The following is a 21926-nucleotide window of genomic DNA, read 5'->3' on the forward strand; positions in this document are numbered from 1 at the left end:
TGATAAACAATAGGGTCTGATGACCTTGTCTGCTTGTGGTTGTACAAAAGGAATAATAAGGGAGCCTACTGACGCACTGATTGCACTTACAGTGGCCAGTTTACCTCAGTCCTTTTTACCTTGAAAAGAGTGGTCTATCTGACGTCCAGAATAGTGGCGCATGTGCGCGCGGCCTCTCCGTCTATGCCACGATCGAGTGCATTTCGATATAAAGCAAACCGTAGTACGGGGAAGCTGTAAATTGTTAGGGGTAACATAGCAACATCAATCACATGGACAAGGGGCCATCAGATTAACATGAGAACCCAACTTTATGGTTAGCGCATTTTCAGTTATAACCCATAAATTTTCCCCCGCCAACATAAAGACCATTCTGCGGACACGGATGGAGAAGGACATCTAAAAAGCTCAGCTGCTCGAGAGTTAGTCGATGTTGAATTTATTAATGCATTTAAATAAACTTTTCAAATGGGACTGGGCTCCATTTCGAAAGTTGGATAGGATCATCCATGTTTTCAAATTACCGAGTTGCGATGACAATGTCACCCTGCTAGAGGACAGGGGTTGAACGAAAAGGAAGGAGAAGTGGAAGGGAACCCTGTTGAAGCGTCGGAGGTGATGGAGACGCATAGTTTCGGCATGGGTGTGACGTGGTGGTCGGCATGATGAAGCAACGAGGAAGGCAAAAGAGAAAGAAGAAAGGAGAAAAATAATGAGGATGGAGTCGCGGGGTCGGAGAAGGGTTTTGGGGGGGGTCAAGGGCGTCGGATCCATACGCTTGAAGTTTTGACAACATTCTTGCTGCGGGTAAAACTGCCAACATGTATGCAAAATTACATAACACGTGGCGATGACCCGGCTATACCACTAGCTGCTGGAGCTATCTATAAATACATGGAGAAATGCATAAAAGCGTGAGGGTGGATTGGGACAGGACGCACCCAAACCGAATCTCAGCTGATTTTGGATGGCGCTTGCTCCGTGAAGTAGAGTACGTCTCCATGCAATCAATCTTTTGGTCGCTGGGATCTCCGTCTTCCTCTCACCAGGCAGTACGTGATTTTGTTCGTCTCCTCTTTCTTCTCTGCCGCCGCGTCGTCGTCGTCCTCTGAATTCTCACGTGGTCTGGTTTCTTCGGTGCAGTTCGATCCGATGTATCAGCTGGAGGCCATGGACGACTCCAGCTTGTTCATGCAGTGGGCCGTCGACACGCTGCAGCACGAGCACCCGCCAGCCCCCGCTGCTGCCTACGCCGGCGGCGGCACCTTCCCGTCACTCGAAGAGCTCCGCCGCTCGGCGCTGCAGCACGGCACGGCACAGGACGGCCACCGTCACTTGGCCGCCGACAGCTGGAGCTCCGGCGACAGCGCCGGGGGCGGCCACGAAAACACGTCCGCCGCCGTCGTGGAGAACGACGTCTGGTCGTCCAACTCGGCCAAGTGCGCGACGGCCTGCAGCGTCGGCAGCAGCAACCACCTGCCGATGAGCTGGAACTTCACCTCGGCCCTGGCGCAGCCGAGCAACGAAGCCCCCGCCGCCGCCGCTCCTCCCTCTGGAGCGCACGACGGCCCCGGCGTGACGGTGCCGGAGCAGGCCCACGTGTCGGCGCCGACGTCGAGGAGAGCCTCCGCCGCCAAGGGCGCCGCCAGGGCAGCTGGGCACACGCCGTACGCGCAGGACCACATCATGGCGGAGCGGAAGCGCCGGGAGAAGATCAACCGGCGGTTCATCGAGCTCTCCACCGTCATCCCCGGCCTCAAGAAGATGGACAAGGCGACGATCCTCTCCGACGCCGTCAAGTACGTCAAGGAGCAGCAGGAGAAGCTCAAGGCGCTCGAGGACCGCAGCCTCAGGAGCGTCGCCGTCGAGTCGGTGGTGCTCGTCAAGAAGAAGTCGCGCACCGCCGCGGCCGCGCCGGAAGACGACTGCCCGTCACCGTCTGCAGGGGCGGTAGCTGTAAGCACGACGACGACTACGACGACCGGCGGCAGCGCGCTGCCGGAGATCGAGGCGAGGATCACGGAGAGCAACGTGATGGTGAGGATCCACTGCGAGGACTCCAAGGGGGTGCTTGTCAGGCTGCTCGCCGAGGTCGAGGGGCTGCACCTGAGCATCACCCACGCCAATGCCATCCAGTTCCCGGCTTGCACTGTCATCATCACCGTCATGGCCAAGGCAAATTCCTTCCTTCAACTTCATTTACCCTCGATCTCCGGCACATTCTCCTTCTTATTTTTACACAGGATTTTTTTTCCCCTCTCCCCTGGCATCTTATGGTTACGGCCGGCTTCGATTACATGCATCTTTGGACAGAATTCACTGTATTTCACACAATTTTATACCAGCATTTTTTCACTAGATTCTACCGAGTGTACTGGCATTTTTTCACATTGTGTACATTAAACAAATAGCTGCAGTTCAAGTGTTAACAAATGCACGTGTCATACTCGCATGTGGAGATCGATCGGCAACTGAACTGGAAGAAACTTTGATTTTGGGCACCAACTGAACTGACATTGTTATCTTGTCAGGTGGACGACGGGTTCAGCGTCACGGCGGAGGACATCATTGCCAAGGTCGAGGCGGCGTTGCCTGCACCCACGTCATAGGGCCGGGATAACAATGCTCCTCCGGCAGAGATCGATGAGATCGAGGTTCAAGAACACATGGAGCCATTAAAAACAAAGTAGGAGTAGAGAAACACATGTACTCCTACCCTACACATGCTGGCAGAGTGTTCGTCACGGCGAACCTCCGGCAGAGATGGATGGACTGTCAAGCCATCCAAATAAACTACTTCTCGGCACGCGCGCATGTTTGATTCAACGGGTGCGTATATCACGCCTTAAAATGCTTTCCAACTTTCGGGACAAACTCAAGGTGCGGATTAGAACTCATACTTTACTTCAGAAAGGCAATATTAAAAATCTTAGGGTATGTTTGGTTTCGACAATCAAGTGAAATGGCACGGGTCGGTTCCGTCCCGAAGTGCCATTTACGTGTTTGGTTCGATACAGGAATCGGAACCGGTCGGTTTCTCAGAATGGCATATTCCCTGGATATGTCGTTTCACGCGGTCTCTCGTCTCTCGAAATCGAGCGGACCACAGGGAACTGGCCGACTCTTTCCTTTCCCTTTCTTTAAACGCCACCCCGCCTGCGTGTGTGGTCCGTCGTTGCTCGCGTGCGCTTGTCCTCCGCCGATGCTAGCCTGCGTGTTTCCACCGATCATCTGCGTGCGCCGCCGCAACTGCTTGTCTGCATGCACCATCGTCGCTGCCGCCTAGTATGTGTGCGTCGTCGCAGCCTCGTCTGCATCTCCTCCTCCCGTTCCTTCCTTCACTTCCTCACCGCGTTAGGGAAGGAGGAGGCGTCACACAAGCAGAGGGGAAGGAGGACGCGAGGAGTGGTCAGATGAGCGTCCTGTGTGGGGTGCTTCTCCGTTCTTCTTCTAAGAACCATTCCGTTCTACCTTGTTACATTCTAACCAAACATCAAGATGAAATCATTTCATTCCTTAGGAATGGAACGGTTCCATGACATTCCACTTGGTTCTAGAACCAAACACACTCTTAGTGATAAACTAGCCACGTATCTTTGTGACGTCTCCCCCGACTGTGGTGCTGGTGTCGTTCTGCGGGACGCAATGTACATCATGGTCGGCGCTCTCTCGAGAAAGCTTTACCAGAGCATCTCCAACAGGCGCGCGATACAGCGTCGAAATAGCGATTTTTTGCACGCCGCGGAACACTCGCTTCAACGACCGCTGCAAAAAACTATGCGCTGCGGCTCCAGCAGACGCGCTAAACTTTCAGCGCGGGCGAGTAGTAGGCGCTTGCAACATGTTTATTTTGACAATATGGTGATATTTCAGACATAAAAAAATATAGCATAGTTTAATTGCACGGCATATCAATAATCATGCCACATCATCATCCAAGCAAGTCCAAAATCACCCACCCAAGTTCATGACATAAAAGTTCACACAAACAAATGACACATCAACAATCATGCCGCATCCTCACATTGTCCTCCTCTTCCTCCGATTCTTCTTCCTCATCCGAAGACGTTTCTTCCTCCTCATCTTCATTGTCGCACACCGCAACATTATGGGGAGCTCGAAAGGTGTTGGAAAGATCTAAACGGCATCATGCGAAGGTATGTGAGACACACCGAAAGACATGCGTCTACCCATGTCACCCGGAGGTGCTCCCATGCCTCCCATGAGAGACCCATAACTCATGCCCCATGTCGATCTTTGATGATTGTAGACCACCGGGTGCGAAGAGATCTATCCGTGCGGTCAATTCCACTTTTGTTGTGTAAATCACAGTACTCTTTCATTCGGATCCAATATGCATCTCTACTTTGGTCCCCTCTAACGATGGCATCCCTAGACACTTTCAACCATGTATTGCATAGCAAGATGTCTTCGTCCATGGTGTAGTTGCCAGCTCTTCCTTTTGGTGCATCGAGGATACCCTCATCATCCTCGTCCACCTCATACTCATGATCATCTAAATGCACTTCATTGGCTTGAGACCAATGAGAATTGTTGATACCAACACCCATGGTTGAAATATATGTCTCATCATTGAAACTACAAAGTATATACAACAAAATAAATAAGTTGTCCATATGAATCCATTCATGTAAAAACAACAACGAAAAGAAGTGGGCAAAGTCATACCTTGTGGGCATTTCATCGAACACGTTATGCGCATCGATCGCAGACGCAACAAGTGAGCTCACGGCGCTTCGGTCACCACCGCATCCGTCGCACGCCTTGCAAGTTTCTTCTTCGGTCGCCTAGAGGAGTCGTCTGCCGCTTTGTTCTTCTTCCCGAACACCTTGCCCGCCTTCGCCACCGCCATATTTGGGAGCGTCAAGAGGGGGGCACGTGGCTTCACGGCGGGCGGGGGCGCGACGCCACCCGCCGAGGTCGTCTGTGGCGCCACGAAAAGGCCGCCCGCGAGACCGGTGGTTGGAGGAGCACCAACGGAAGCGAAGCCAAAGCTCTTCGGCCTAGGGTTTGCGCTGGCGGCGGCGGAGGGGTCGCAAGCATATGAAGGGGTGAGGGGGATGTCGGCGCTGCCGTCCATCAGGCGAATTCGCCGACGGTGGCGCGGGAGGGGCAAAGGCAGGGCGATCGGAGAGGGTGGCGGCAGTGTTGTGCAGGCGCTCGAGTATGTAGTGTTGGGGAACGTCGCATGGGAAACAAAAATTTTCCTACGCGCACGAAGACCTATCATGGTGATGTCCATCTACGAGAGGGGATGAGTGATCTACGTACCCTTGTAGATCGTACAGCAGAAGCGTTAGTGAACGCGGTTGATGTAGTGGAACGTCCTCACGTCCCTCGATCCGCCCCGCGAACAATCCCGCGATCAGTCCCACGATCTAGTACCGAACGGACGGCACCTCCGCGTTCAGCACACGTACAGCTCGACGATGATCTCGGCCTTCTTGATCCAGCAAGAGAGACGGAGAGGTAGAAGAGTTCTCCGGCAGCGTGACGGCGCTCCGGAGGTTGGTGATGACCTTGTCTCAGCAGGGCTCCGCCCGAGCTCCGCAGAAACGCGATCTAGAGGAAAAATCGTGGAGGTATGTGGTCGGGCTGCCGTGGAAAAGTCGTCTCAAATCAGCCATAAAACCTCCGTATATATAGGTGGGAGGGAGGGGAGGAGTCAGCCTCAAAACCTAAAGGTTTGGCCGAAATTGGAGGTGGAGGAGTCCTACTCCAATCCTACTTGGAGTAGGATTCCACCTTCCCACTTGGAAACTCTTTCCACTTTGTGTTTTTTTCCTTCTCAAACCTTATGGGCCTTAGTGGGAACTTATTCCAGCCCACTAGGGGCTGGTTTATCTCTTCCCATAGCCCATGAGACCCCTTGGGGCGTGACACCCCTCCCGATGGTCCCCGGCACCCCTCCCGGCACTCCCGGTACACTACCGATGAGCCCGAAACTTTTCCGGTAATGCACGAAAACCTTCCGGTAACCAAATGAGGTCATCCTATATATCAATCTTCATTTCCGGACCATTCTGGAAACCCTCGTGACGTCCGTGATCTCATCCGGGACTCCGAACAACATTCGGTAACCAACCATATAACTCAAATACGCATAAAACAACGTCGAACCTTAAGTGTGCAGACCCTGCGGGTTCGAGAACTATGTAGACATGACCCGAGAGACTCCTCGGTCAATATCCAATAGCGGGACCTGGATGCCCATATTGGATCCTACATATTCTACGAAGATCTTATCGTTTGAACCTCAGTGCCAAGGATTCATATAATCCCGTATGTCATTCCCTTTGTCCTTCGGTATGTTACTTGCCCGAGATTCGATCGTTAGTATCCGCATACCTATTTCAATCTCGTTTACCGGCAAGTCTCTTTACTCGTTCCGTAATACAAGATCCCACAACTTACATTAAGTTACATTGCTTGCAAGGCTTGTGTGTGATGTTGTATTACCGAGTGGGCCCCGAGATACCTCTCCGTCACACGGAGTGACAAATCCCAGTCTCGATCTATACTAACTCAACGAACACCTTTGGAGATACCTGTAGAGCATCTTTATAGTCACCCAGTTACGTTGCGACGTTTGATACACACAAAGCATTCCTCCGGTGTCCGTGAGTTATATGATCTCATGGTCATAGGAACAAATACTTGACACGCAGAGAACAGTAGCAACAAAATGACACGATCAACATGCTACGTCTATTAGTTTGGGTCTAGTCCATCACATGATTCTCCTAATGATGTGATCCCGTTATCAAGTGACAACACTTGCCTATGGCCAGGAAACCTTGACCATCTTTGATCAACGAGCTAGTCAACTAGAGGCTTACTAGGGACAGTGTTTTGTCTATGTATCCACACAAGTATTGTGTTTCCAATCAATACAATTATAGCATGGATAATAAACGATTATCATGAACTAAGAAATATAATAATAACTAATTTATTATTGCCTCTAGGGCATATTTCCAACAGTCTCCCACTTGCACTAGAGTCAATAATCTAGTTCACATCACCATGTGATTCCAACGAATCCAACACCCATATAGTTATGGGGTCTGATCACGTCTTGCTCGTGAGAGAGGTTTTAGTCAACGGTTCTGAAACTTTCAGATTCGTGCGTTCTTTACAAATCTTTATGTCAACTGTTTAGCATAATTCTAACAGACTTTTAGCATCGCTACGAGTGAGAAAGTCTCATCATAGTCAACTGTTTGATCTTATCGAAAACATCTTTGCGACAAGTCGAGCGTTTCTTAATAGTGACTTATCACCATCATCGTCTGTCTTCCTTTAAAGATCCATTTTTACTCAATAGTCCTATGACCATCAAGTAGTTCTACCAAAGTCTACACTTTGTTTTCACACATGGATCCTCTCTCGGATTTCATGGCTTCCAGCCATTTGTCGGAATCTGGGCCCACCATCGCTTTCTCCATAACTCGTAGGTTCACTGTTGCTCAACAACATGACCTCCAAGACAGGGTTACCGTACTACTCTGCAACAGTACGCGACCTTGTCGACCTACGAGGTTTGTAGTAACTTGATTCGAAGCTCAATGATCATCATCATCAGCTTCCACTTCAATTGGTGTAGGCGCCACATGAACAACTTCCTGCGCCCTGCTACACACTGGTTGAAGTGATGGTTCAATAACCTCATCAAGTTCTCCTACCCTCCCACTCAATTCTTTCGAGAGAAACCTTTCCTCGAGAAAGGATCCGTTTCTAGAAACAAACACTTTGCTTTCGGATCTGAGATAGGAGATGTACCCAACTGTTTTGGATATCCTATGAAGATGTATTTATCCGCTTTGGGTTCGAGCTTATCAGACTGAAACTTTTTCACATAAGTGTCGAAACCCCAAACTTTCAAGAAACGACAGTTTAGATTTCTCTAAACCTCAGTCTATACTGTGTCATCTCAACGGAAATACGCGGTGCCCTATTTAAAGCGAGTGCGGTTGTCTCTAATGCATAACCCATAAACGATAGTGGTAATTCGATAAGAGACATCATAGTATGCACCATACCAAATAGTGTGTGGCTATGACGTTCAGACACATCATCACACTATGATGTTCCAGGTGGCATGAACTGCGGAACAATTTCCACATTGTCTTAACTGTGTACCAAAACTCGTAACTCAGATATTCATTTCCATGATCATATCGTAGACAGTTTATCCTCTTGTTACGATGAACTTCACTCTGAAACGGAATTGAACTTTTCAACATTTTAGACTTGTGATTCATTAAGAAAATACTCCTGTATCTACTCAAATCTTCAGTGAAGTAAGAACATAATGATATCCAGTGCGTGCCTCAGCACCCATTGGACTGCATACATCAAAATGTATCACTTCCAACAAGTTACTATCTTATTTCATCTCAATGAAAACAAGGCCTTGCTCATGTGGTATGATTCGCATGTCACTAGTGATTCGAAATCAGGTGAGTACAAAGATCCATCAGCATGGAGCCTCTTCATGCAATTTATACTAACATGACTCAAGCGGCAGTGCCACAAGTAAGTGGTACTATCATCATCAACTAGTATCTTTTGGCACCAATATCATGAACATGTGTAACACTACGATCGAGATTCAATAAACCATTGAAGGTGATTATTCAAGAAAATAGAGTAACCATTATTCTCTTTAAATGAATAATCGTATTGCAATAAACACGATCCAATCATGTTCATGCTTAACGCAAGCACCAAATAACAATTATTTAGGTTTAACACCAATCCCGATGGTAGAGGGAGCGTGCGACGTTTGATCATATCAATCTTGGAAACACTTCCAACACGTATCGTCACCTCGCCTTTAGCTAGTCTCCGTTTATGTCGTAGCTTTCATTTCGCGTCACTAATCACTTAGCAACCGAACCGGTATCCAATACTCTCGTGCTACTAGGAGTACTAGTAAAGTACACATCAACATCATGTATATCAAATACACTTCTTTCGACTTTTGCCAGCCTTCTTATCTACCAAGTATCTTGAGTTGCTCCGCCTCAGTGATTGTTCCCCTCATTATAGAAGCACTTAGTCTCGGATTTGGGTTTAATCTTGGGTCTCTTCATTAGTGCAACAACTGTTTTGCCGTTTCACGAAGTATCCCTTCTAGCCCTTGCCTTTCTTGAAACTTAGTGGTTTTACAAACCATCAACTATTGATGCTCCTTCTTGATTTCTACTTTCGCAGTGTCAAACATCGCGAATCGCTCAAGGATCATTGTATGTATCCTTGATATGTTATAGTTCATCACGAAGCTCTCACAGCTTGGTGGCAGTGACTTTGGAGAACTATCACTATCTCATCTGGAAGATTAGCTCCCACTTGATTCAAGCGATTGTCGTACTCAGATAATTTGAGCACATGCTCAACGATTGAGCCTTTTCTCCTGTGCTTTGTGGACAAAGAATCTTGTCGGAGGTCTCGTACCTCTTAACAAGGGCACAAGCATGAAATCACAATTTCATCTCTTTAGAACATCACTTATGTTCTGTGACGTTTTACAACGTTTTCGGCACCTTGCTTCTAAGCCATTAAGTATTTTTGTACTGAACTATCGTGTAGTCATCAGAAACGTGTATGTCGGATGTTCACAGCATCCACAGACGACGCTCGAGGTGCAGCACACCGAGTGGTGCATTAAGGACATAAGCCTTCTGTGCAGCAACGAGGACAATCCTCAGTTTTACAGACTCAGTCTGCAAAGTTTGCTACTATCAACTTTCAACTAAATTTTCTCTAGGAACGTATAAAACAGTAGAGCTATAGCGCAAGCTACATCGTAATTCGCAAAGACCATTAGACTATGTTCATGACAATTAGTTCCATTAATCATATTACTTAAGAACTCCCACTCAAAAAGTACATCTCTCTAGTCATTTGAGTGGTACATGATTCAAATCCACTATCTCAAGTCCGATCATCACGTGAGTCGAGAATAGTTTCAGTGGTAAGCATCTCTATGCTAATCATATCAACTATACGATTCATGCTCGACCTTTCGGTCTCATGTGTTCCGAGGCCATGTCTGCACATGCTAGGCTCGTCAAGCTTAACCCGAGTGTTCCGCGTGCGCAACTGTTTTGCACCCGTTGTATGTGAACGTTGAGTCTATCACACCCGATCATCACGTGGTGTCTCGAAACGACGAACTGTAGCAACGGTGCACAGTCGGGGAGAACACAATTTCGTCTTGAAATTTTAGTGAGAGATCACCTCATAATGCTACCGTCGTTCTAAGCAAAATAAGGTGCATAAAAGGATTAACATCACATGCAATTTATAAGTGACATGATATGGCCATCATCACGTGCTTCTTGATCTCAATCACCAAAGCACCGACACGATCTTCTTGTCACCGGCGTCACACCATGATCTCCATCATCATGATCTCCATCAACGTGTCGCCATCGGGGTTGTCGTGCTACTCATGCTATTACTACTAAAGCTACGTCCTAGCAAAATAGTAAACGCATCTGCAAGCACAAACGTTAGTTATAAAGACAACCCTATGGCTCCTGCCGGTTGCCGTACCATCGACGTGCAAGTCGATATTATCTATTACAACATGATCATCTCATACATCCGATATATCACATCACATCGTTGGCCATATCACATCACAAGCATACCCTACAAAAACAAGTTAGACGTCCTCTAATTTTGTTGTTGCATGTTTTACGTGGTGACCATGGGTATCTAGTAGGATCGCATCTTACTTACGCAAACACCACAACGGAGATATATGAGTTGCTATTTAACCTCATCCAAGGACCTCCTCGGTCAAATCCGATTCAACTAAAGTTGGAGAAACCGACACTTGCCAGTCATCTTTGAGCAACGGGGTTACTCGTAGCGATGAAACCAGTCTCTCGTAAGCGTACGAGTAATGTCGGTCCAAGCCGCTTCAATCCAACAATACCGCGGAATCAAGAAAAGACTAAGGAGGGCAGCAAAACGCACATCACCGCCCACAAAACTTTTGTGTTCTACTCGAGAAGACATCTACGCATGAACCTAGCTCTGATACCACTGTTGGGGAACGTCGCATGGGAAACAAAAATTTTCCTACGCGCACGAAGACCTATCATGGTGATGTCCATCTACGAGAGGGGATGAGTGATCTACGTACCCTTGTAGATCGTACAGCAGAAGCGTTAGTGAACGCGGTTGATGTAGTGGAACGTCCTCACGTCCCTCGATCCGCCCCGCGAACAATCCCGCGATCAGTCCCACGATCTAGTACCGAACGGACGGCACCTCCGCGTTCAGCACACGTACAGCTCGACGATGATCTCGGCCTTCTTGATCCAGCAAGAGAGACGGAGAGGTAGAAGAGTTCTTCGGCAGCGTGACGGCGCTCCGGAGGTTGGTGATGACCTTGTCTCAGCAGGGCTCCGCCCGAGCTCCGCAGAAACGCGATCTAGAGGAAAAATCGTGGAGGTATGTGGTCGGGCTGCCGTGGAAAAGTCGTCTCAAATCAGCCATAAAACCTCCGTATATATAGGTGGGAGGGAGGGGAGGAGTCAGCCTCAAAACCTAAAGGTTTGGCCGAAATTGGAGGTGGAGGAGTCCTACTCCAATCCTACTTGGAGTAGGATTCCACCTTCCCACTTGGAAACTCTTTCCACTTTGTGTTTTTTTCCTTCTCAAACCTTATGGGCCTTAGTGGGAACTTATTCCAGCCCACTAGGGGCTGGTTTATCTCTTCCCATAGCCCATGAGACCCCTTGGGGCGTGACACCCCTCCCGATGGTCCCCGGCACCCCTCCCGGCACTCCCGGTACACTACCGATGAGCCCGAAACTTTTCCGGTAATGCACGAAAACCTTCCGGTAACCAAATGAGGTCATCCTATATATCAATCTTCATTTCCGGACCATTCTGGAAACCCTCGTGACGTCCGTGATCTCATCCGGGACTCCGAACAACATTCGGTAACCAACCATATAACTCAAATACGCATAAAACAACGTCGAACCTTAAGTGTGCAGACCCTGCGGGTTCGAGAACTATGTAGACATGACCCGAGAGACTCCTCGGTCAATATCCAATAGCAGGACCTGGATGCCCATATTGGATCCTACATATTCTACGAAGATCTTATCGTTTGAACCTCAGTGCCAAGGATTCATATAATCCCGTATGTCATTCCCTTTGTCCTTCGGTATGTTACTTGCCCGAGATTCGATCGTTAGTATCCGCATACCTATTTCAATCTCGTTTACCGGCAAGTCTCTTTACTCGTTCCGTAATACAAGATCCCACAACTTACATTAAGTTACATTGCTTGCAAGGCTTGTGTGTGATGTTGTATTACCGAGTGGGCCCCGAGATACCTCTCCGTCACACGGAGTGACAAATCCCAGTCTCGATCTATACTAACTCAACGAACACCTTTGGAGATACCTGTAGAGCATCTTTATAGTCACCCAGTTACGTTGCGACGTTTGATACACACAAAGCATTCCTCCGGTGTCCGTGAGTTATATGATCTCATGGTCATAGGAACAAATACTTGACACGCAGAGAACAGTAGCAACAAAATGACACGATCAACATGCTACGTCTATTAGTTTGGGTCTAGTCCATCACATGATTCTCCTAATGATGTGATCCCGTTATCAAGTGACAACACTTGCCTATGGCCAGGAAACCTTGACCATCTTTGATCAACGAGCTAGTCAACTAGAGGCTTACTAGGGACAGTGTTTTGTCTATGTATCCACACAAGTATTGTGTTTCCAATCAATACAATTATAGCATGGATAATAAACGATTATCATGAACTAAGAAATATAATAATAACTAATTTATTATTGCCTCTAGGGCATATTTCCAACAGTCTCCCACTTGCACTAGAGTCAATAATCTAGTTCACATCACCATGTGATTCCAACGAATCCAACACCCATATAGTTATGGGGTCTGATCACGTCTTGCTCGTGAGAGAGGTTTTAGTCAACGGTTCTGAAACTTTCAGATTCGTGCGTTCTTTACAAATCTTTATGTCATCTTATAGATGCTGCTACTACGTGCTATTCAGAAATGCTCCAAATATCTACTCTACTATACGAATCCGTTTCACTACTCATAGTTATCCGGATTAGTGTCAAAGCTTGCATTGACGTAACCCTTTACGACAAACTCTTTAACGACCTCCATAATCGAGAAAAATTCCTTAGTCCATTAGTTACTAAGGATAAATTTCGACCGCTGCTAGTGATTCAATCATGGATCACTCTCTGTACCTCTCAACATACTTTGAGTCAAGGCACACTTCAGGTGCGGTACACAACATGGCATAGTTTAGATTCTACGGCTAAGGCATAGAAGACGACCTTCGTCTATTCTCTTTATTCTGCCGTGGTCGGGTTTTGAGTCTTACTCAAATTCACACCTCACAACGCAACCAAGAACTCCTTCTTTGCTGGTCTATTTTGAACTCTTTCAAAAACTTGTCAAGGCATGCATCTTGTTGAAACTTCTATTAAGCGCTTTCGATCTATCTCCATAGATCTTTGATGCTCAATGTTCAAGTAGCGTAATCCAGGTACTCCTTTGAAAACTTCTTTCAAACAACCTTGTATGCTTTACAGAAATTCTACATTACTTCTGATCCACAATATGTCAACCACATATACCTATCAGAAATTCTATAGTGCTCCCACTCACTTCTTTGGAAATACAAGTTTCTCATAAACCTTGTACAAACCCAAAATCTTTGATCATCTCATCAAAGTGTATATTCCAACTCCGAGACGCTTGCATCAGTCCATTGAAGGATCACTGCAGCTTGCATACTTGCTAGTATCTTTAGGATCGACAAAACCTTCTGGTTGTATCACATACAATGTTTGCTCAAGGAAACCGTCGAGAAAACAATGTTTTGACATCCTACGTGCAATATTTCATAAATAATGCATCAACAACTAACATAATTCTAACAGACTTTTAGCATCGCTACGAGTGAGAAAGTCTCACCATAGTCAACTGTTTGATCTTATCGAAAACATCTTTGCGACAAGTCGAGCGTTTCTTAATAGTGACTTATCACCATCATCGTCTGTCTTCCTTTAAAGATCCATTTTTACTCAATAGTCCTATGACCATCAAGTAGTTCTACCAAAGTCTACACTTTGTTTTCACACATGGATCCTCTCTCGGATTTCATGGCTTCCAGCCATTTGTCGGAATCTGGGCCCACCATCGCTTTCTCCATAACTCGTAGGTTCACTGTTGCTCAACAACATGACCTCCAAGACAGGGTTACCGTACTACTCTGCAGCAGTACGCGACCTTGTCGACCTACGAGGTTTGTAGTAACTTGATTCGAAGCTCAATGATCATCATCATCAGCTTCCACTTCAATTGGTGTAGGCGCCACATGAACAACTTCCTGCGCCCTGCTACACACTGGTTGAAGTGATGGTTCAATAACCTCATCAAGTTCTCCTACCCTCCCACTCAATTCTTTCGAGAGAAACCTTTCCTCGAGAAAGGATCCGTTTCTAGAAACAAACACTTTGCTTTCGGATCTGAGATAGGAGATGTACCCAACTGTTTTGGATATCCTATGAAGATGTATTTATCCGCTTTGGGTTCGAGCTTATCAGACTGAAACTTTTTCACATAAGTGTCGAAACCCCAAACTTTCAAGAAACGACAGTTTAGATTTCTCTAAACCTCAGTCTATACTGTGTCATCTCAACGGAAATACGCGGTGCCCTATTTAAAGCGAGTGCGGTTGTCTCTAATGCATAACCCATAAACGATAGTGGTAATTCGATAAGAGACATCATAGTATGCACCATACCAAATAGTGTGTGGCTATGACGTTCAGACACATCATCACACTATGATGTTCCAGGTGGCATGAACTGCGGAACAATTTCCACATTGTCTTAACTGTGTACCAAAACTCGTAACTCAGATATTCATTTCCATGATCATATCGTAGACAGTTTATCCTCTTGTTACGATGAACTTCACTCTGAAACGGAATTGAACTTTTCAACATTTTAGACTTGTGATTCATTAAGAAAATACTCCTGTATCTACTCAAATCTTCAGTGAAGTAAGAACATAATGATATCCAGTGCGTGCCTCAGCACCCATTGGACTGCATACATCAAAATGTATCACTTCCAACAAGTTACTATCTTATTTCATCTCAATGAAAACAAGGCCTTGCTCATGTGGTATGATTCGCATGTCACTAGTGATTCGAAATCAGGTGAGTACAAAGATCCATCAGCATGGAGCCTCTTCATGCAATTTATACTAACATGACTCAAGCGGCAGTGCCACAAGTAAGTGGTACTATCATCATCAACTAGTATCTTTTGGCACCAATATCATGAACATGTGTAACACTACGATCGAGATTCAATAAACCATTGAAGGTGATTATTCAAGAAAATAGAGTAACCATTATTCTCTTTAAATGAATAATCGTATTGCAATAAACACGATCCAATCATGTTCATGCTTAACGCAAGCACCAAATAACAATTATTTAGGTTTAACACCAATCCCGATGGTAGAGGGAGCGTGCGACGTTTGATCATATCAATCTTGGAAACACTTCCAACACGTATCGTCACCTCGCCTTTAGCTAGTCTCCGTTTATGTCGTAGCTTTCATTTCGCGTCACTAATCACTTAGCAACCGAACCGGTATCCAATACTCTCGTGCTACTAGGAGTACTAGTAAAGTACACATCAACATCATGTATATCAAATACACTTCTTTCGACTTTTGCCAGCCTTCTTATCTACCAAGTATCTTGAGTTGCTCCGCCTCAGTGATTGTTCCCCTCATTATAGAAGCACTTAGTCTCGGATTTGGGTTTAATCTTGGGTCTCTTCATTAGTGCAACAACTGTTTTGCCGTTTCACGAAGTATCCCTTCTAGCCCTTGCCTTTCTTGAAACTTAGTGGTTTTACAAACCATCAACTATTGATGCTCCTTCTTGATTTCTACTTTCGCAGTGTCAAACATCGCGAATCGCTCAAGGATCATTGTATGTATCCTTGATATGTTATAGTTCATCACGAAGCTCTCACAGCTTGGTGGCAGTGACTTTGGAGAACTATCACTATCTCATCTGGAAGATTAGCTCCCACTTGATTCAAGCGATTGTCGTACTCAGATAATTTGAGCACATGCTCAACGATTGAGCCTTTTCTCCTGTGCTTTGTGGACAAAGAATCTTGTCGGAGGTCTCGTACCTCTTAACAAGGGCACAAGCATGAAATCACAATTTCATCTCTTTAGAACATCACTTATGTTCTGTGACGTTTTACAACGTTTTCGGCACCTTGCTTCTAAGCCATTAAGTATTTTTGTACTGAACTATCGTGTAGTCATCAGAAACGTGTATGTCGGATGTTCACAGCATCCACAGACGACGCTCGAGGTGCAGCACACCGAGTGGTGCATTAAGGACATAAGCCTTCTGTGCAGCAACGAGGACAATCCTCAGTTTTACAGACTCAGTCTGCAAAGTTTGCTACTATCAACTTTCAACTAAATTTTCTCTAGGAACGTATAAAACAGTAGAGCTATAGCGCAAGCTACATCGTAATTCGCAAAGACCATTAGACTATGTTCATGACAATTAGTTCCATTAATCATATTACTTAAGAACTCCCACTCAAAAAGTACATCTCTCTAGTCATTTGAGTGGTACATGATTCAAATCCACTATCTCAAGTCCGATCATCACGTGAGTCGAGAATAGTTTCAGTGGTAAGCATCTCTATGCTAATCATATCAACTATACGATTCATGCTCGACCTTTCGGTCTCATGTGTTCCGAGGCCATGTCTGCACATGCTAGGCTCGTCAAGCTTAACCCGAGTGTTCCGCGTGCGCAACTGTTTTGCACCCGTTGTATGTGAACGTTGAGTCTATCACACCCGATCATCACGTGGTGTCTCGAAACGACGAACTGTAGCAACGGTGCACAGTCGGGGAGAACACAATTTCGTCTTGAAATTTTAGTGAGAGATCACCTCATAATGCTACCGTCGTTCTAAGCAAAATAAGGTGCATAAAAGGATTAACATCACATGCAATTTATAAGTGACATGATATGGCCATCATCACGTGCTTCTTGATCTCAATCACCAAAGCACCGACACGATCTTCTTGTCACCGGCGTCACACCATGATCTCCATCATCATGATCTCCATCAACGTGTCGCCATCGGGGTTGTCGTGCTACTCATGCTATTACTACTAAAGCTACGTCCTAGCAAAATAGTAAACGCATCTGCAAGCACAAACGTTAGTTATAAAGACAACCCTATGGCTCCTGCCGGTTGCCGTACCATCGACGTGCAAGTCGATATTATCTATTACAACATGATCATCTCATACATCCGATATATCACATCACATCGTTGGCCATATCACATCACAAGCATACCCTACAAAAACAAGTTAGACGTCCTCTAATTTTGTTGTTGCATGTTTTACGTGGTGACCATGGGTATCTAGTAGGATCGCATCTTACTTACGCAAACACCACAACGGAGATATATGAGTTGCTATTTAACCTCATCCAAGGACCTCCTCGGTCAAATCCGATTCAACTAAAGTTGGAGAAACCGACACTTGCCAGTCATCTTTGAGCAACGGGGTTACTCGTAGCGATGAAACCAGTCTCTCGTAAGCGTACGAGTAATGTCGGTCCAAGCCGCTTCAATCCAACAATACCGCGGAATCAAGAAAAGACTAAGGAGGGCAGCAAAACGCACATCACCGCCCACAAAACTTTTGTGTTCTACTCGAGAAGACATCTACGCATGAACCTAGCTCTGATACCACTGTTGGGGAACGTCGCATGGGAAACAAAAATTTTCCTACGCGCACGAAGACCTATCATGGTGATGTCCATCTACGAGAGGGGATGAGTGATCTACGTACCCTTGTAGATCGTACAGCAGAAGCGTTAGTGAACGCGGTTGATGTAGTGGAACGTCCTCACGTCCCTCGATCCGCCCCGCGAACAATCCCGCGATCAGTCCCACGATCTAGTACCGAACGGACGGCACCTCCGCGTTCAGCACACGTACAGCTCGACGATGATCTCGGCCTTCTTGATCCAGCAAGAGAGACGGAGAGGTAGAAGAGTTCTTCGGCAGCGTGACGGCGCTCCGGAGGTTGGTGATGACCTTGTCTCAGCAGGGCTCCGCCCGAGCTCCGCAGAAACGCGATCTAGAGGAAAAATCGTGGAGGTATGTGGTCGGGCTGCCGTGGAAAAGTCGTCTCAAATCAGCCATAAAACCTCCGTATATATAGGTGGGAGGGAGGGGAGGAGTCAGCCTCAAAACCTAAAGGTTTGGCCGAAATTGGAGGTGGAGGAGTCCTACTCCAATCCTACTTGGAGTAGGATTCCACCTTCCCACTTGGAAACTCTTTCCACTTTGTGTTTTTTTCCTTCTCAAACCTTATGGGCCTTAGTGGGAACTTATTCCAGCCCACTAGGGGCTGGTTTATCTCTTCCCATAGCCCATGAGACCCCTTGGGGCGTGACACCCCTCCCGATGGTCCCCGGCACCCCTCCCGGCACTCCCGGTACACTACCGATGAGCCCGAAACTTTTCCGGTAATGCACGAAAACCTTCCGGTAACCAAATGAGGTCATCCTATATATCAATCTTCATTTCCGGACCATTCTGGAAACCCTCGTGACGTCCGTGATCTCATCCGGGACTCCGAACAACATTCGGTAACCAACCATATAACTCAAATACGCATAAAACAACGTCGAACCTTAAGTGTGCAGACCCTGCGGGTTCGAGAACTATGTAGACATGACCCGAGAGACTCCTCGGTCAATATCCAATAGCGGGACCTGGATGCCCATATTGGATCCTACATATTCTACGAAGATCTTATCGTTTGAACCTCAGTGCCAAGGATTCATATAATCCCGTATGTCATTCCCTTTGTCCTTCGGTATGTTACTTGCCCGAGATTCGATCGTTAGTATCCGCATACCTATTTCAATCTCGTTTACCGGCAAGTCTCTTTACTCGTTCCGTAATACAAGATCCCACAACTTACATTAAGTTACATTGCTTGCAAGGCTTGTGTGTGATGTTGTATTACCGAGTGGGTCCCGAGATACCTCTCCGTCACACGGAGTGACAAATCCCAGTCTCGATCTATACTAACTCAACGAACACCTTTGGAGATACCTGTAGAGCATCTTTATAGTCACCCAGTTACGTTGCGACGTTTGATACACACAAAGCATTCCTCCGGTGTCCGTGAGTTATATGATCTCATGGTCATAGGAACAAATACTTGACACGCAGAGAACAGTAGCAACAAAATGACACGATCAACATGCTACGTCTATTAGTTTGGGTCTAGTCCATCACATGATTCTCCTAATGATGTGATCCCGTTATCAAGTGACAACACTTGCCTATGGCCAGGAAACCTTGACCATCTTTGATCAACGAGCTAGTCAACTAGAGGCTTACTAGGGACAGTGTTTTGTCTATGTATCCACACAAGTATTGTGTTTCCAATCAATACAATTATAGCATGGATAATAAACGATTATCATGAACTAAGAAATATAATAATAACTAATTTATTATTGCCTCTAGGGCATATTTCCAACATGTAGCGCGCAGGAGCGGGCGCACGAAATAAGTGGTGCCGATGCTATTTCGTCCCGCGCCCTGAACCATTTAGCGCGCGCGTTTTGTGCGCATCCGCTGGAGCGCCCGCGCAAAAAATGCAATTTATTCAACGTGGTGCTAATATCACGTGTTGGAGATGCTCTCAAGGTCTACCCAGGCCCTGCCACCCACTCACTGACTTCCTCTTGGCGCAATGGGTGGGGGTATGTTGATTTGTGTTGTCCTCGGGTCTTGACCACGTTGTAGACGTCTTCGGTGCTGGTTGTGACGTGGTTTGCCTCATTGTCATTAGAATGAAGTTGGCCTAGGTCTTGCTTGTCTCGTGGTAAGCGTGGTGTGTGGCTACTAATCCTAGTGATTAGCATTGTAATGATCAAAAGGCGTTGTACTTGTATCCGACTTCTTTGCCACCTCATTTCTAATGCAATGATATGCATACTTATACGTACTTTAGAAAAAAAAAACTAGTCATATAAAAGAAGGACTCCACTAAAAATATGACGGCATATTTTTTACCATGAAAATCGAACGTTTTTGTAAAAATATGCATGCCACGTAAGCAAAAAAATATGATATGAATAGTGATTAATACTGAGAAAGACAACTAAAATAATATAACATGTTATCATCACATAGCGCTTCTCAATGCGAAATAAGTTCATAAAACAAAAGTAGAGATGTATATGTTATCACACCTACCCTTCGTTCATTGAAACGTGTACATTTGATTTTAAAATGTGTTCATGAAAAGATATACTTTTATATTTTCTCTCTCGTCACATGACAATCAAGACCTATGCTCTGTTTTTATATGGTAAAACATAAAAGGAAAGAGATGGTAAAAAATATGTTTTATACCGCGGAGAAATATTATACACGTCATCTTTAATTTCTACATGCACTTAGTTCATCGGGATCGGTTATAATTAAAAAGAAAAGAGATGATGATTTGCATCTTTTTAATACATTTTTGTAATTTATCTCATAATTTGTCATAAAAAATATATATGCACACTTTTTACGGGCGAAGAGAGTATGACATAGTATCACTGTGAAGTATACAGTAACTTATAGACTAACGTAAGTTACTCCCCACTATGACCAATAAGTTTAGCAAGCATTAGTAAAAGATGAATAATTCCCCGATCCCAATGTGCAAGTGTACGGACAACCTGCATGCCCATAATTCTGATGCGATGGGCAAAACTAGCTTGCCGGTTAGGGACGTGAATCTCGGCGCCACATCTTGAAGCTGTGTGCTGTTTCCGAGCAAAAGCATGCATACACAGTGCAGGTGTGTACTTGCACAGCTCAAGATAATAATAATCGATCGCTTGGACGAAAATAGCTGATCACTCGTACTTGCACAGATAAATATATAATAATAATGTTATACTTCCTCCGTTCCTAAATATAAGACCTTTTAAAAATTCTACTATGAACTATATATGAAACGAAACAAGTGAACCTATACTCTAAAATATGTCTATATACATCCGTATGTAGTTCATAGTGTAATTTTTAAAAGGTCTTGTATTTAGGAACGGAGGGAGTATACTTTAATATAATACATACGCAAGGGTTTGAAAAGAATGAGTCGGCATATCTTTTTAAAATTTACGAAGGTACCAAAGACATCACGTTGTCGATCTGAACATTTTCTTCCACTAAAAATGTAAAAATTCTAAAATAAATTTAAAAATAATACAAACATTAGAACTTAAACCTTGATGAACAAAGAATATCATCGTCCTTTTAATCGTCCAACTATATGTTGATTTGCAATAATGAAATACACCTACAAGTTGTGAGTTTTCATGCAAGTTGATCGTACGTACATATGCTTATATATAGTACAACAAGGACATGCTGTACAAATACACTTCCGTTTGTTATGCGAGCGGCCGTGCATCACACACGTCGACGAGCTAGACTTGATTAATGCTGGATTCAGACTGATCAGTGCTTAACGTGATCGATCCGTTACCGAGTTGACGTACGTATCTGTATACCAGTAGACAACAGTATATGTATGTACTGCTAGTCAGATCCGTCTTGGTGTCTCGGTGGGTTGTTTAATTGAGGATTGACAAGAGGATGTCAGTTGCGCGTATTGTATTCATCCGTATGCATCATCTCCGGCCGTGTAGGACTGACATATACGATACTGTGTATTTTTTTTAGCAGTCGCTCACATACGCGAGCGTA

At 45.5% G+C, this 21926-nt stretch overlaps 1 protein-coding gene across 1 annotated transcript; it reads left to right on the plus strand.

Annotated features, from left to right (window-relative positions):
• Window positions 1-887: 887 nt before the first annotated feature.
• Window positions 888-2874, plus strand: LOC123450994 (transcription factor bHLH18-like). Its single transcript, XM_045128007.1, has 3 exons — window positions 888-1052; window positions 1144-2175; window positions 2532-2874. Exons 1-3 carry the CDS (start codon window positions 903-905, stop codon window positions 2607-2609), a joined length of 1260 nt encoding a protein of 419 aa, XP_044983942.1. The 5' UTR covers window positions 888-902; the 3' UTR covers window positions 2610-2874.
• The last annotated feature ends 19052 nt before the right edge of the window (window positions 2875-21926 follow it).

This window comes from Hordeum vulgare, chromosome 4H (assembly GCF_904849725.1).
Source record: "Hordeum vulgare subsp. vulgare chromosome 4H, MorexV3_pseudomolecules_assembly, whole genome shotgun sequence".
NCBI lineage: Eukaryota > Viridiplantae > Streptophyta > Magnoliopsida > Poales > Poaceae > Hordeum > Hordeum vulgare.